This window comes from Paramormyrops kingsleyae, chromosome 20 (genome assembly GCF_048594095.1).
Source record: "Paramormyrops kingsleyae isolate MSU_618 chromosome 20, PKINGS_0.4, whole genome shotgun sequence".
Classification (NCBI taxonomy): Eukaryota; Metazoa; Chordata; class Actinopteri; order Osteoglossiformes; family Mormyridae; genus Paramormyrops; species Paramormyrops kingsleyae.
This window is the reverse complement of record NC_132816.1, coordinates 14,460,179-14,477,199: the sequence shown is the minus strand read 5'-3', so window position 1 is coordinate 14,477,199 and position 17,021 is coordinate 14,460,179. Positions and strand designations below refer to the sequence as shown.

Here is a 17,021-nt window from a genome sequence, read left to right as displayed (position 1 = left end):
TCCTGTTATAATTATTACTATACATTGCCTTCACAATAGCAATGTTTTATATGAGTTCGCCTAAATACCTTGTATAGTATTGCACACGTTTCCCATCATTAATCATGGACAATCAAAAATATAAATGACTCGCATTAACAGACGCGTACTATACATGCACATCTGCCTGAAGTTACGATAGCATTCTAAAAACTAAGGCGTTTAACAAGAGTGAGTTAATTATGAGGATGTTAAAGCAAAACACACATTGTAATTCTAATAATGCATGAAAGTACTTCAGCGACGGCTTGTGCATGGTTTTATTTATATGGTTTTAAATGTGTTTCTTTATGCTTCTATTATGGATGTTCCTGTCCAGCCCCAAAACAAATTGCTTCCAAACAGGAAAAAGCGAACCACAAGTTTCCTCTTAATGGCCTCTAGTGGATGCCAGACTTTGCTTTGTTCTTATTTCTATAATATATGTTGTTGTCTGAATCCATTCAGGTAGTATTTAATATAGTTGTCACAAGAAGAAAATGGCAGGGGTGTGCAAATATATACTACAGCTAATTTATACCAGGGTAATTAAATATACAGCCATGGAAAAAAATTACATGAATATGAAGAGACCACAGGCCTGGTTCTCTGTTTCTCATTAATGAAGGGCTGCTTCTTTGCTTTATGGGACTTCAGTCCTGCTTCTAGGAGTCTGATACAGCCTGTTGCAGCAGTGCACTTCACACCTGCACTTAATGTTTCTCATTCCCTTTGAAGGTCACTTGATGTCATCCTCCGATTCATGAGAAACTGTCTGATAAGTTAATGGTGATGTCTGACACGAGAAAGTCATTCTGCGCTTTATCTGGCTGGTTTCTGGTCATGTCCAGTGTCTCCTGCTTCACCTTGTTCTTGTGTACTGCTGACTTAGAAATGTTCAACCTGTAAGCGCCCTGCTGCTCAGTGTAGCCTCCTGCCAGCGGAACCAGGATTAAACCAGGATTTAATAATGCAGATTTGTTTAAAAATATAGAGTGGTCTCAATTTTTTTTGCAAGGCTGTATATTCACACACACACACACACACAGAAGCCACTTTATTAGGTACATCTTGCTTGCTACTGGCTTGGACCTCTTTTGCCTTCAGAATGGCCATAAATCTTCATAGCATACATTCAGCAAGGTGCTTGAAACATTCCTGAGAGTCTGTGGTCCATGTGGACATGATACAGTCACGCAGTTGCTGCAGATTTGTTGACTCCACCTTCATGATGAGAATCTCCCGTTCCACCACATCCTATAGGTACTCTGTTGGATTGAGATCAGGTGACCGTGGAGACCTTTTGAGTACAATGAACTCATTGTTATGTTCAAGAAACCAGTCTGAGATGATATGAGCTTAGTGACATGGTGCGCGATTCTGCTGGAAGTAGCTGGGTATCTGGGTACATGGGATGGACATGGTCAGCAACAATAATCAGATAGGCTGTGGCATTTAAATGATTCTTAATTGGTAATAAAGGGCCAAACGTATGACAGGAAAATATCCTCCACACCACTACACCATCACCAGCCAGAATGGTTGATATAAGACAGGATGTATCAATGCTTTCATGTTGTTTGCTGCAAATTCTGACCCTACCAGGAAGGCTGAATGTCGCACCAGAAATCAAGACTTATTTGACTAGGCAATGTTTTTCCAGCCTTCCATTGTCCAATTGTGGTGAGCCTGTGGCTGCTGTAGCCTCAGTTTCCTGTTCTTAGCGGAAAGGAATGGCACCCGCTGTGGTTTTCTGCTGCTGTAGCTCATTTGCTTCTAGGCTTCATGTGTTGTGTTTTCAGAGATGCTCTTCTGCATACTTTGGATGTAATGAGTGGTTATTATGGGCCTATCCATTTCAGTGAAAAGGCCCAAATTACTCTTCACCTAGTAAACTTTACTTTCCAAATTTGCGCTTAGCCATTGACATGAACGGGACTCAATTCGGTGTCAAGTCGTAGGGCTTACCTAGACGGAAAAATGGACATATCTATTGTCTCGGTAGACCTTATGGATCACATGCAATTTGCTCGCAAATTAAAAAAAAAAACTTTATTATTATTATTATTACGGGGCTATTCATTTTAATGAAAAGGCCCATATTACTCTTCACCTAGTAAATGATACTTTCCAAATTTGCGCTTAGCCATTGATATGCACAGAGATGATTTCGCTACCAAGTCATAGGGCTTACCTATCTGTCATAGGGCTGACATATCGTTTGTCTCGGTGCAACTTACAGATCGCGTGTAATTGGCTCGCAAAGTCGGAAAAAAAATATTATTATTATGGGCCTATTCATTTTAGAAACACCTTCCTACACCCATCAACCACCTAGCAACACCTTAGCAACCACCTAGAATTGCCTAGCAACACCCTAGCAACCACCTCACAATGCCTAGAAACAACCTATCAACCAGCTACTGACACCCTAACAACCACTTAGCAACACCCTAGCAACCACCTACAATTGCATAGCAACACCCTAGCAACCTCCTAGGAATGCTTAGCAACCAGCTACCGACACCCTAGCAACACCTTCCAACACCCTAGCAACCACCTAGCAACACCCTACCTAGAATTGCATAGCAACACCCTAGCAACCACCTAGCAATGCCTAGCAACCCTCCTAGCAACCAGCTACCGACACCCTAGCATCACCTTCCAACACCCTAGCAACCACCTACAATTGCATAGCAACCACCTAGCAATGCCTTGCAACCAGCTACCAACACCCTAGCAACGCCCTATCAATACCCTAGCAACCACCTAGCAATGATTAGCGACACCATAGCAATCACCTAGCGGCAGCATAGCAACCAGCTAGCAACATCCTAGCAATCACCTGGCCAGACACAAACCAGCCACTTAATTAGGAGCACCAGCTCTTCCACGGTCAGCAGAATAGGCCCATCTCAAAATTTCTTCAGGAATTTTCATTCTAGTTTGAGTTACTGTTGACTTTCTATGTGCCTGAACCAGTCTGGCCATTCTTCTCTGACCTCTGTCATCCACAAGACATTTTCACCCAGAGAACCGCCACTTACTAGATATTTTTTCCTTTTCAGCCCATTCTCTGTAGACCCTGGAGATGGTTGTGCATACTGAAATACTGGTTGATGGTTGAAATACTCATACACCAGGCCATCTGGCACCAACACCCATGTCTCATTCAAAGTCACTTAAATCACCTTTCTTCCCCGTTTTGGTGTTTGATTGTTTGATTTGAACATTAACTGAAGCTGCTGACCTGTATCTGCACGATCTTATACATTGTGCTGCTGAAATATGATTGGCTGGTATTTGAGTCAACGAGCAATTGAACAGGTGTACCTAATAAAATGCCCAGTGAGTGTATAGTTTTTTAAGTTAGTCCAAAAAAGTTTAATATTTACAAACTTCTTCCAAAAATCTATATGGTATATTATAATCTAGCTGCAATGGACACTGTGAACATGACTAGTAGAATATTTCTTACTTTACTCTATATTATGTAAGATTAGTGTTGGGATCATTTTGTTTTTTCCTTCTGAGTATCAGGGAATGTTTCTTCATTTTAATTGACAGCAACAGTTGGATTTCTCTCAACCGTATTTCTCAACCTGGTCTTCGGGAACTCCCAGAAGATCCATGTTGGACCGTGGCAGGGAGCTGGGAGGGAGCAAAAACATGGACCATCTGGGGGCCCCTGCTCTATACCACAGTGCTCTATACCATGCTTGGCCCAGGTAGAAGACAGGACATTCCATAAAAAGCTGTTTATATGGCTTCCAGGAGCCTACATCTACTTGATGGTACCTAATAATAATATCATGCTTAGTTTGTGTATGATTTCTTTTCTTGCGAAGGAAAAGTTTACCAGTAGGGCCAAAACCAATGGTTGCAAATGTTAAGCTTTAGGGGTGATACGAGGTCTCGTGTCACGACATGACAAGATTTCTCGTCGGATCGAAAAGCGAAGGCGCTGCAAATCAGCTGATGTAAGCATCTAGGCGTGTGAATTAATTACCATTGCAGATGCCCCAGACACTTTTAAATCCTTTGTGTGGCAGCATTTTGGGTACCTGGCGGAAAAAACAAATGGCAAACGGGTGACAGACAAAACATGAACCATCTGTAAGCATAGTAGGAAAATAATGCCGTATACAGCGGCTAACACTACTACTATGCAAAGGCATTTGCAGCACTGTCATAGCTCTTAAATCCACTGCACCAGTGAAGAAAACATAAAAAAATGTTCTATGTTTGTTATTTATATTGTTTTATTTATATTCTATTTTATGTTCAATTGAGTAGTCAAATACAAGAGAAGCCTGTCATTTGAGTTTGTGGTGAAATATTTTATGGTGCTAGATATTTGTTCTGTTCTTTACTGCATATGATGATGGTGATTATTTAAAACATTTCACCATACATCTGCATTATTTAGCATTTTTTGTCTTTCAAATTAATCAAATGAAAGGCTGCTTTCCAGTAATATATTTCCTCTTTGATGTTTTCCTTAAAATATTGTTAGAATATCGTCTCGTCACATTCTCGTGAACCCAATATCGTGTCTCGTCTTGTCTCACGGGCTGAGTATATCATTGCACCCCTATTAAACTTATTATTAGCAGTGTTTAGCTCAGCAGGCTAAATCTCTGTGTCTGTGATCAGAAGGTTGTTGGTTCAAGCCTGGCCTCAATAGAAGTCACATGTCTGTGGGTCCTTGACAGAGGCTCTTAGCTCTGACTTCCAAGCTTGTTGTCATCTGTCTGTGTGGGTCTCATAGCGAGCACAATGAGGCACAAAAAAGACAATTTCCCAAAGCAGATCAATCAAGAATCTCTATCTAGCTATAGAATTTTTATTGTAGCATATATGTATGTTAAGTGTATGCCTTCATTTGATTTACATTGCTGGAATTTTAAAACATTTTTGCACATAAGTGGCCATATAATGTGTACAATTATGAATCATTTTATGGTTATGGCCAGTCATGGCCGGTTGCAAGTCTATTTTATGTCAATTTTACTGTTTATAAAGGGAATTTAAGTCACCGGTAAGTGTTTGTGTGCGCGCATGTGTATCAATAAGAATTGTTGCCATTGTTGTTGGCTAACGGATTACGTATCTCAGTATGAATGAAAAGGCCCATTATGACTGGTAGTTCATTAAACATTATGGACTGCATTTAAAAGTGCCAATGAAAACAGCTGACAAAATGGTCAGTCTTTCCTTAAAGGGTAAAGATTTAATTAGGCACTGATGATGTCTGCAGTGGGACAGTTATTTAATTTTAAAAATTAAGGCTCGTTTTCACTATCCTTTCTTACTAAACATTCAGCTTAGGCCCTGGGATATAAACATTCTCTCTGTACTTGTTGATTTTGAAATGCACTGGTACCATTTAACTTTACAGGGCACAAATAGCTACAGTACTTAGTAATATGTCACTTACTACTGAAGTACAAATCATGAACAAATATAGTCACTACTTGAGATAAAAAAATGCACCATGATTCAGTAATGATGAACAAACATGAGATCAGTGTTACACTTTTTCCTTCAGTAGTTCCTTCAGTATTTCACAAAGGTTTACAGAAGTAAGATATAGCAACAAATATAGTAACTGCTTGGGATAAAAGATGCATCGTGATTCATTGATGAACAAACATGAGATCAGTATTTGTGTTATTCATGACTTGTTCCTTCAGTAGTTCACAGAGGTTTATAGAATTAACAGATAAAGTAATAAATACAGTAACTGCGTGAGATTCACGATTCATTAATGACGAATTAATAGATTAGTATGTGGCTACGACTTTGTGGTTCACTAATACGTACTGCAAGTAATAGCATAATATTAATATAGTATAACTATATTATTTGTGCACCATTAAAGTGTTACCAATGTACCTTTATTTGCATTATTTACATAATAATATTTGGTGCCACTTTACAATAAGTTTGCCCATATAAAGGGTTTATGAATGGTTAATAATCTGGCTATTTATTAGGTTGTAACACTTTGTAAATTATTAGTAGACAGTTTTAAACAAGTTATGACACTGTTTTCTTTTTATTAATGAATTACTATTTACAAGTGGCAAAATAGAGCGTTATTGTAAAGTGGGACGTAATATTTTGTTTTGTCAACAGCAATATTTAAATCATATTTGTCAGATTACCACCCTCATTTTTCATACTTCTATTCTTTATCAATTTACTACAACAATTCAGTTTCTGTTCTAATCTTCTGTGTACACAGGACGTTTATCAATCATTTCCTATTTCCTCATATTTCCTGCTGAAATATGTCTCTTCTCTAATTCTCTGCCCGTGTAATGCTGCTGGCTAATTCATAATTCGATATAGAGGAAATCTGGACCTTTCTGACCTACCTCCCTTCCTTTACAGACCAAGCCTTTCAGCCGGCTTAGTTCTGTTTAATAGCTAGGAAGGATAATGTAAAAATAAGGAATCGTTTTCTATATATAAATTAAAAAGCTTATTAAATTACGTAGGCCACTGGATTTGCACCGGAGCCCACTGTGGTTCATTTAAACGTAAATATTGAACTGGGAGGAAAATTCCATGCACGCAGCTGACCGCCTTCATACAAGTATTGTCTACGATGTTAAATACGACAATTAACACTATCAATATCGCATAGACTAAAGTCGTATTTACCAATGCCTCATCGTGATGAGGGGGGGGGGGGGATTGACGATGTTATTAGTAACAAGTGAAGGTAAGTAAAACGAAAATCGAGTTTCTAGGGCACTTTATAAACAGTCTCCACCCGGTGCTTCGTTCACGTGCCCTTAAGTCACAACATTTCCAGTATCGTGTAGAGTCTGTTGCCGACTAGTGAGTGTTAAAGGGTATTGCGTGGGAAGTAATGTAACACAAGAACAGTCTATGGGATTATTCCACGAAGCAGGACGTTGTAAAGAAACCCCATTTGGGTTGATTATTGCATTCAGGGTTGCCAACTCACGCCAGAAATCTTACGGCAAATCAATATTATTCCGTTGTAAATGTAACAGCTACATCAGAAGCGCTGGGGTGATTTGCAAACCCTACACTATTGACAAGGCAATCAAACTGTTATACACGTGTTCAGACTCGTCTCGAATTTAAAATCTCACGCCAGCCAGCTGATCAAAGTTGACAACCATGTGCATTTTGGACGACCGTTTTAAACATTAAAGTAAAGAAAGGATGTGTATACTCCGAGTTTTGGGAAGCCGTGCTTTTAAAACAGCGATCTTTCCCGGGAACTTGGGAACCCAGGGTTAGTTTTCAGTTGGCCGCCTTCAGATGTTTGGGTTCAAAGGTCGGAGTAGAAACAAATCCAGCATGCAGAAACTGTGAGCGGTACTAACTTCCGTGTTTTGATTTCGGTACCGCAGTAGAAAGAACGAAAAGAATATAAAATACTTAGGAAAATGAGAGAAGTTGTATCCAGAGGTCTGGTTTTTACAGCCTTCAGCATCTCCATAGCTCGTTTTTATTCTTGCTGTGTCGGCAGCTCCCAAGTTGATGTTCCTAATATACCCGATATTGCGAAGCGTTTTGGTACCAAAGGCCGTTATGAAGAAGTGAATCCGTATCTTCTCGCCGACATATTGGCTGTCAACAAAACTGTTTTGAAACCGCCGCCTGGATGCGACGCAGTGCACCTCACTGTAATCATTAGGCATGGTACACGATTTCCGACGAAAAAGAACGTGATAAAAATGCACAACATTTACAATCTTGTTATGGCAGAGGCGAAGAGCAATGCAGGATGGCTGCATGAGATCAAAAGTAAATGGCAGATGTGGTACAAAGAGGAGATGGATGGTCGCATCGTGGAAAAAGGCCGAGACGATCACAAGCATCTGGCCGTCAGATTAGCCACCGCTTTCCCGTCGTTATTCTCTGAAGGAAACTTGAGAGGCAACCGCATCAAGTTCATCACCAGCTCGAAACACCGGTGTGTGGACAGCATCGTTGCTTTCCAGGAAGGCCTGCAGAGACTCTGGGATGTCAGAGGTACCGGTTCTTCCATGATCCATCGCAAGGATGTATCATATTTGAATGCTATCCTTAACTGGACACCATTGAGAATTTAACATAATACCTAATGATAAATTTGCAAAACAGAAGTTACTCAGATACTGTACTGTGATTGCTTGCCTAAGGCGTACTTTCTGGTTTATCATTAAGATTTCATTGGGTAAACTATTTTTGGCTTAGAGACATAGATATGCTTGATGTGCAGTGAGTGTAAATTTCCCTTTGATTGCTAACCATTTCCCTTTGATAATTTTTTTTTTTTTTTACCTCTACAGACGTGGATTTCAGTCATGAGGTCAATGATAACCTGATGAGATTCTTCGATCACTGTAGAAAATTTATTGAAGATGTGGAAAACAATGAGTCTGCCCTTAAAGAGGTGGATCTGTTCAAGTCCTCAGCAGAGATGAAGCTGGTCCAGGAAAAGATGGCTGACCGCCTGCAGGTTCCACAGAGTCATATCACACCAGGTTGCATATATGTCCATTAGCGTAACCCGTTTGCTAGCACTGATCCTTCTCATCATTATAACACTTAATATTTATCTTTAGATATGGCTGAGGCTGCTTTCTTCTTGTGTGCCTACGAACTTGCCATTAAATCTGAGAACTCTGCTTGGTGCAACCTGTTCGACGAATCCGACGCCCAGGTATGTACAATGGGATGGAAATTCCTATAGTTGAATTGCAATACTTTTATTATCCCAGAGGAAATTGTTTATAGTTGTAGTGGCATCAGAAATCTCTGCTAGGTTTAAAATTGCAAATGTGGTTCTTTTTCTCTTGTAGTTACTATATAAAAAAAAATCATATAAATTTTATACATAAAGCATCTTTTATGTGTATGTACAAAGGATGCTTTAATCCAAAGTCTCTTACATTATGGGGAAGGATGGCATTTGACATTTGAACCCACAACCTTTGTGTTGTTAGTGCAGTGCTGTACTTGTATATATATATATCTCATTAATATAGAAATCCAATTCTCTTATATGTTCAAGGTTTAATGGATATTTTCAGACAGTTGTATGATGTTTGAGAGAACATTCCTTTCAGATATGAAGTCAGCATCTTGCCACACATATTTGCAATGATGTAATCTGACTTGTTTAATTAAACTGTATTTTGCAATTGGATCAGCATAATGTGGTAATAATAAACGTAGCATATCCTTAATTACGTCCCGAGCTTAAGTCATCATTTTTCCTTTGTTCCACCCTTTTTCTTCTGGTTTCTGTTGTCTGCAGCTCAGGCATTCCAAAACACTTAGGATTTCACCCAAATGAACCTGATTCCTTTAGCGAATAACTCCGGGGGGGGGGGGGGGGGGAGAATTCCCGGCTTGTGTTTCTTGTGTGGGGTCCAGAATTTGGGACTGAAATAAATCAAATATCTCAATGCTTCCCAGCTGAAGCCGGACTCGATTCCAGAAATTTGTCTGTTTGACCAGAATAATTCTGGTTGACTCCTATTTTGCTCAGTACCTTTGTGGTATAATTTTAATCAGTATCATAGTTGATAACCATTCTGTCTGGGAGGTTTATTCAAACTGAGTTTAGATAAAAACTTGAATTAGGAAAAAAAAAACAAAAGGCATTATATTTTTGTTTTTTTATTGTTCGGAGTTCCACTGTGTTTCCAAAAAGAGCCCCGCTTCGTTAAGGCGTGAAATTTTCTGGCTGAATGAGCAAAATCTTTCCTGACATTTAATTTTCCCTCATATGTATGAATGTTCTTGCAGTAATGGCTACATCTCTTTTTGTTATTTCTGTTGTTAAAATGTTGACATTGTTACATATGTCAGTGTGGGATACTGAAACCTGAAGAAGGACCTTCATTACATTCTCATTACAATTTGTCGAGTTTGGATTCCTAGGATTGCCACTGACGTAGCCCCATAAAATCATTTAAATTGTGTCCTTTAACAGGTGCTGGAATATAAAAACGATCTGAAGCAGTACTGGAAAAGGGGCTATGGCTACGACATCAACCGCAAATCCAGTTGCACTCTCTTTCACGACATCTTCACTCGTTTGAACCAGGCTGCTAATGAAATCAGGTAAACGGGAACAATCATGGGGTGAGAGAAAGTGAACATTTCAAATAAACGGAAAATGTCTAGCTGCTCGACGTTGGTACAGTACTGTGCGGAAGGCATAAGCAGTCAGAAAATTGTTAAAATGAGCTTCAAGTAGGCGTAAAACTGATATTATGTCTGTTAAAATGTGTTAGCTTAGCCATTTCAAAACCACTACTAAATAAGTAAAAGACCTGTGTTGGCAGCAACCATTCAACATAAACTGTATTTGTTGACTTGAGCACTAGCATATCATGTTTGGCTAATCGATATCTTATCACAGTATTTAACTTAAGTTAATTAATTTATTCATCTGTTGGTGAAATTTAACAAATACGTGGAATGGCTGAGGTCCCCATGAGGAGAGGTTTGGGAACTGAAGCGGTGTTCATCTAGCCATCCAGCGAGATATCAGTAACTTTTTAGAGAACAGAAGAAAATGAGAAGTTTTCTTTATCATTTTATTGTTCATCTGAGCAAATATACACAACAGTGGAAGACTGAACCTAACGTGCTGTGGCTTATGGCCTAGATTTTCCATGGTGTTCGTACTAGTGACAAGCTTCCTCTTCTACGCAAAAAATATTGAGTCGATGTATATACAACTACTGTAACAACAGTTAGCAGAATTGCAGGAATCTGTTGAAGACAACTTTTACCAGATTTATTGTAGTGTGTTGCTTTTTTTCTTTTCCAGTGATTTTTCACAATGTGTGTTTGTGAAATGAAATTGGGAATTTAGCGTAATACCATTAATCTAACCAGCAGTTCAGTGTTGGGTTTTTCTTTGTATTTATTTCTATACATATCTTTTAACCGAAATTTGTGGGCAGCATTGTGGCTCAGTGGTTTCATATCTCCAGGGTTGCGTGTTCACCTCTTACCCTGGCTCCCTGAGGGGTTTCCTTGAAGTAGGCCAGTATCCTCTCATAGTCGAAGCATGTATGGGTGGCTGAATTAGTGTATCCTCATTGCTTTTTATGTGGTTGGGTGGGTGTCTGTGGGCGCGTACTGAGCCACACAGGGCTCCCCCTGCTGGTGTTTCTTGGGATAATCTATTGGTTCACCGCAACTGTGTAGGACTAAGTGATTATGGAAGATGGATGCCAAGAATAATAAAATATCCAGGACATTCTCTTTCTTTGGAGCCTCTTACTAAGTATTATATAACTACTGATTTGTCATGATTATTATGGTCGTGCCTCCATATGAAAACCTTCAGCTTTTTGTGCGTTGTATGTGCTTAAAACCTTTGGGTGTCTGATCGAAGTCACTGGACACTTCATAATGATATACAATGTTTTTATGTATTTTACTCACAAAGGTTTCAAGGGATCTGTTAAATTTTACCATAAGTAGAATTAATTAGTATGAAAGGTGAGCTTTGAAAAGCTTTCATGTACGGACCATGGGCTGTTTACCGGTTTAATGAATATACCTGTGATTCTGAGCCAGAGTACTGAGTGTTCAATAGAATGTACTATAAATTCCAGGTATAGTTAGAGCGAGGAAAGAAAACATACACACAAAGCACATTATATAAACGTGCAGTCTGTTCCTTTGAAAGAACATTGCTTGAAATCTTACCTCCCACTGTTCGTGTCATGGTTTTTGAATGATAAATGCATTCTGAGCGAGATTTACCTTCAGTCACTCAGCTGGAAAGACCTGTAATACCAAGGAGACATACAATATGTAAAACAAATAATATATTAACAAGAAGTATTTGCATGAACAAAGACTAAACAATGGCAAATGTGGAAAAGGACAGAAATGAACCCTGTTGGTTTTACACACAAAGTTTTTAATTCACATGCCACTGAAACGGCACGAAAGGATGGGGAATGAAGTCGTCGTAGGCTTTTCAAGCAGTGCTCTGGAATGGATGTTATCTACGCTGCACGCAAAGTAGATCTACGAATTAAGTGTTAGTGCATCTCTGTAGAGTGGTGGGGGTGGTTATCTTGGGATTTAAAGACAATAGAAGCAGCATAAAGGGACATTACATAACATTAAATAACATTTAAGTATGAAATTGAACGAAGAATGATTCGCAGATTTCGTTGGTGATCAGGGCTTGGTGGGATTGTGTGATTGACCCCAGGTCTCTCTACGCCCTTATCTGTCAGATTTTTAGCACGGAGTAGTGTAGTGATATTTTATTCGTCCCCGTGGGGAAACGCTCTCCTTGCCTACCCCATTTTACTGTCCATGTGACACACAGCAAGCTTGGGGAGTCACAGCCCAGGGTCGGCCAGCAGGCAGAGTCCCTGGAACTGGGGTTAGGGGCCCCTAACTCAGGGCCCCACAGACACGTGACTCAATCATGGCAATCTTCCGATGACGGACACAGAGGCTTAGACTGCTGAATCTCGGTTGCAGTGAATTTCCCAGTCGAATTGAGGCCTTTTAGGTTGCAACTGTGTTCAAGCCACTCGTGTGGATGTTTGCTTGTTTGTTTGAAGGCATCACAAATACGACTTTGATAAACCTAAAGAAACAAGCGAGAGAGGTTTTTCAATCCCCCTAATTCATCTGAAAAATCACTAATCAAATGTTGACAGACCTCTCTCATGCAAACTTATCCTTCCATGTTGATTCAAGTCTTTCTAGTCTGTCCTTGTATGGTAACTAATGTAGACTAGGTGAAATGTTCAGCAAACTCACCCTTACACAGCAATTTTGTTACTGTGCAACCTTAGTCTGACCTCCAACTATGAATGCTGCACATTGGACCATAAAGTACATTACTGCTTTCTGCATGAAGCTCCTAATCATTTACTATACTTATCTTTTCACTTGTCCAATGTGTACCAGTTCTACAGTTTATTCTTTTCAAACCTTGTGCCATCCATACAAAATGAACCCATTAATCTACAGTATTTAAATTATTTAGATGGGCAACAGCCACGTACATTTTGTACATTCTGATGTAAGGATAGTTGATCATTATGCTTCTCACAGTTTTAAATATTCTCTTTTTGATTTTGATCTCGTCTCCTACTGGATTCCTTCTGTAAGTTCACAATAGCGCTGGTGAACCTTAGAAACTGAACAGACCGGTTTCATCACGCACCTTCTACCTTCTAGCCTACTCTTTTGAGTTTTTGTTTTTTTTTGGAAGGTGACACTCTATTGAACACGCACTCTGTGGTAGAGCTGGTCAACTTGCAGACACTCCAAACTTGACAGCTGCCAGACGCAAAGAGCTGTGCACTGACTACACATGTCTGCCTTGTCCCTCCACGACTGGTTGTCTTCTGGATTTGGAATTCGGTCTTTAAGTTGGACCTCATTCAGGCAGACTCTCCAGAGATCTTTGTCGATGGCAAGGATTAGTTGGCAGAAGCTTCCTAGTCTGGGTGGCCATCGTTCAGAAAGATGTTGAGCTTTGGTCTTATATAATCTTATTCTGTTACATGCTGGGTAAATGATTGATTAGCAGGCTGGTATAACAGCTGTTAGGTTAACTGTGATGGACAGGGTGACCCCAGCCTTGTGCTCAGTCCTGCCTGGAATATGTTCTAGACCCCCCTGGAACCCTGATTAGAATAAGCAGTTTGAACAAGGAAAATGTCAAGTTATATTTATACAAAGAATAGTTTCTCCTTTCAAATGGGCTTCAAATGTAATTATGAATAGATGTACACGCATGCATGTTGTCATAAGGTGCGTCCGTCAAGTTATGCAACTTCTTTACTTAAAGAAGGATACACAATTGACTTAACTGAGCGTGCTTATTATCAACAGAACAGTGCTTATAATGGGGAAAAAAGGCATAATCAGTATGACTCTGCATATGACCAGTGACATTAAGGCAGGAAAAAAAGTGGCGAGTAGCAATTATTGCAGAGAGTAATTGGTAAGAAGCTGTTCAAATGGGAAATATCAAACTGGGAGAGAGAGAGCGGTAAGGAGCCGGCACTGATTACAGTGCGTTACTGCACCCGGCACATGACAAACCACCTCAGGGATGAGGACCTGAGTGCAGCCATGTGGAAGGTGATACCTCAGCACCACGCTAGTCTAAATGGACCAGTGTGAGGTTTTCTGGTGGCTGGAGTGCCAATCCTGCACCCAACCCTCAAGTTATTCCCTAGCCTCAGAGCCACCACTCTGTCCCGGTATTCTTCGGTGTTTATTACGGTAATACCTTAGTATACCGAAATCTCTGCGACAAAGAACATTTCTTGTTCGGCAAAATATGTGGTGGGGGACCCTCTGCATCGCGAGTTTTATCGTCAAGATACCAGAGTGGTGTTAATTTTGAAAATACCATCAACGTACTGTATACTGCAGCATAATGTCTAGATAGTATGATGGTATGAAAAATTTGATACCGCTGAAACCTAGATACTCCTTAGGAGCAAATGTAGCCACGCTGGTGGCATTTAGGCAGTTTTTTTTTATTATTACTTAACGTATTTAGCTGAATTATGATCACTTACAATAGGCATTGCTTTGGGTTTGGTGTGGCTAATTTTAATTACCTGAATTGCATAAAAGTGCCACGAAACAAAGCGATGAGAGATCCTACATCCCACGCCAGATCTGTAAGGGAGTCATTTTGCTGTGTCTGTATGACAGAAAACAAGTATAAATTTTACATCCTATGCTTTAGGGGACTGCGGTTTATTTACCTGACAGGTACATGGACATAGATTCCTTGTACAATGTGATCCTGCCTTTCTTCCCATTCCGTCCCTTTCCTGAACACCTGCAGTATTCTGATGTGGTTCTTGACGGTTGGCGCTCTGCGTTAATCTGTTTCACGTCAGCTACCTGGAGCATTTCCATGGACGATAATCTGATGAGATCCCTGGTGCCCCTTTAAGTGGAAAGAAGATTTAGAAGTTCCTCAGAAATGGGAGATCCCATCCAGCCACGTACCCCCGCCCCCCCAAGATGAGCTGCCCCTCACCCAGTTGAGTCTGAAAACGTGGTGCTTTTATGAAATGTTAGAAACTAAAGTGCAAAGGGAGACCTTATTTATTTATTTAGCACTTGCTTTTATCAAAGGCGACATATACTTGGGAAAGTATGGAGAACCAGTCCTGCGATCAGTTATGGCCCAACAGGGAAATCACGCTGGTGACCACAGGATTCAAACCAGTGACCACCTGATCGCAAGCGGGGCGTGCTAACCTGCTGAATCACACGGCACCCCCATCATTTTCCGTCAGCTTGCAGGATGTGTTGCCGTCGAAGTGCAGTCTTGCGTTTTTCATCGATGTTGTTTTTCGTCCTCTCTGTACTCCGCAGGTCAGGTGACGTGACGGAGCCCGTAGCGGTTCAGGTGGGCCATGCGGAGACCCTCCTGCCCCTGCTCTCACTCATGAATCTTTTCAAGGTGGAAACGCCCTTAACCGCAGCGAACTTTGCCGAGCAGCACGACCGCACGTTCCTCACCAGCCGCATGGTGCCCTACGCCGCCAACCTGGCCTTCGTGCTGTACAGCTGCAGCGAGGGCCCGCGACTGCAGCTCGTCCTTAACGAGAGGCCCCTGGCTTTCCCCGGGATCAGCGACCCGGTGCCGCTCTTCCGGGACGTCAAAGAGCAGTATGGAGAGCTGCTGAGCGGCTGCGATTTCGACAAGGAGTGCGAGTTGCCGCCCTCCAACTGCAGCAAATGCTCCGAACTGTGACCTGCGATCTGCAGGAGGCAGTATTGATACCACTCATGTTTAGGCTTGGAAATCCCAAATCGTATATATGGTGTGACATGCTTTAATACGGCTGCTGGAGCTGATGATTTTTAATGAACTGTCTGCTTTCAGTACATATTCTTTTCATGAAATTGTTCATAATTCACAATGCTTCTTTCACCAAGCTACTAATGACCAAATCTCCAAACTTGAATACCCTCCCCACAAATGCACAGACACAGATAAATGTCTACCTCCTGAAAATATGCCTTTTTATGTAGTGTTTGAAACTGGGACCTTTTGCTTTATATTTATAATAATGTGTAATCTGAGGCCAGAGGTAGCGCTAGACATTTTGGGCCCCATGAAAGCATATCTTATTGGGCCCCCAGACCAGTCCAATTATGATCCAAATTTTTCTAGCGCCCATCACTCGGGGAATGGTCCTAAATTCCCTCCCCCTTTACGGTACCCCTGTCTGAGCGGGCACCTGTGTTGTGTGGGTTCCAGAGTCACAGTTAGGCTGGCTGGTGTCTCTGAATTGCCCGTATTGTGAGTGTGTGAATGTATGTACCCCCACACCCGTCCATAACACTGACCAGGATTGGTGGGTGGATGGATGGACGATGTAATCTGAGCAAAAAGTCTAGAAATACGTTTAAGAACAATGTACTGAAATGAATAGGTTTTTTTAAAACTAGAGTTCCCTGCTTTCCAACTTCCATACTGTATCTTTTGATTGACTGATTTGTTCAGGAACATTTAAAAAACGCTCTATTTTATCCAACAGTACGGGGCTTTGAGGTCATACTTTAAGTTAATTCATGGTGTTTTTTCAGCGCATATGTGATTCTTGTATATAATGTGCTACTTGTTTAACAAATAAAATTACTTGTAAAGACGACTTTGTTAAGTGACTTAAAATGCAACATGAAGCGAAATGTTTGGAATGGTTCCACTTTTGAGAAAGATCTATATACATTGGCGAGGTGTACTTTGTAAATCTTAACGTCAAATGGGGGACAGGCTTCATATGCATGAATACGTTTTTCTTAAGAAATAAACGCCGCAATCGTGGTACAGTCATAACACCGAATGTGAAGTTAATTGTGTAGCCAGTGGCGGCTTCAGCAGTTAAATCGGCGAGTTAAACGCCATACTGAAAGTTTAATTCGCCTTTTTGTGACGCATACGGACCCGCGGCGTTCCGACGCGACTGCCGGCCGGCTTCGTGACT

General features: G+C 40.7%; 1 protein-coding gene across 1 annotated transcript; it reads left to right on the top strand.

Annotated features, from left to right (window-relative positions):
- The first annotated feature begins 6,962 nt into the window (after positions 1-6,962).
- On the top strand, positions 6,963-16,685 carry minpp1b (multiple inositol-polyphosphate phosphatase 1b). Its single transcript, XM_023830901.2, has 5 exons — positions 6,963-8,040; positions 8,340-8,534; positions 8,616-8,713; positions 9,992-10,122; positions 15,403-16,685. Exons 1-5 carry the CDS (start codon positions 7,452-7,454, stop codon positions 15,782-15,784), a joined length of 1,395 nt encoding a protein of 464 aa, XP_023686669.2. The 5' UTR covers positions 6,963-7,451; the 3' UTR covers positions 15,785-16,685.
- Positions 16,686-17,021: the final 336 nt, after the last annotated feature.

Bases quoted from the DNA above. Each gene is read 5' to 3' on its own strand.
- minpp1b (XM_023830901.2), top strand. From the start codon at position 7,452: ATGAGAGAAGTTGTATCCAGAGGTCTGGTTTTTACAGCCTTCAGCATC. The intron at 8,535-8,615 runs GTTGCATATATG...ATTTATCTTTAG, and splicing joins ACAGAGTCATATCACACCAG to ATATGGCTGAGGCTGCTTTC. The intron at 8,714-9,991 runs GTATGTACAATG...GTCCTTTAACAG, and splicing joins TCGACGAATCCGACGCCCAG to GTGCTGGAATATAAAAACGA.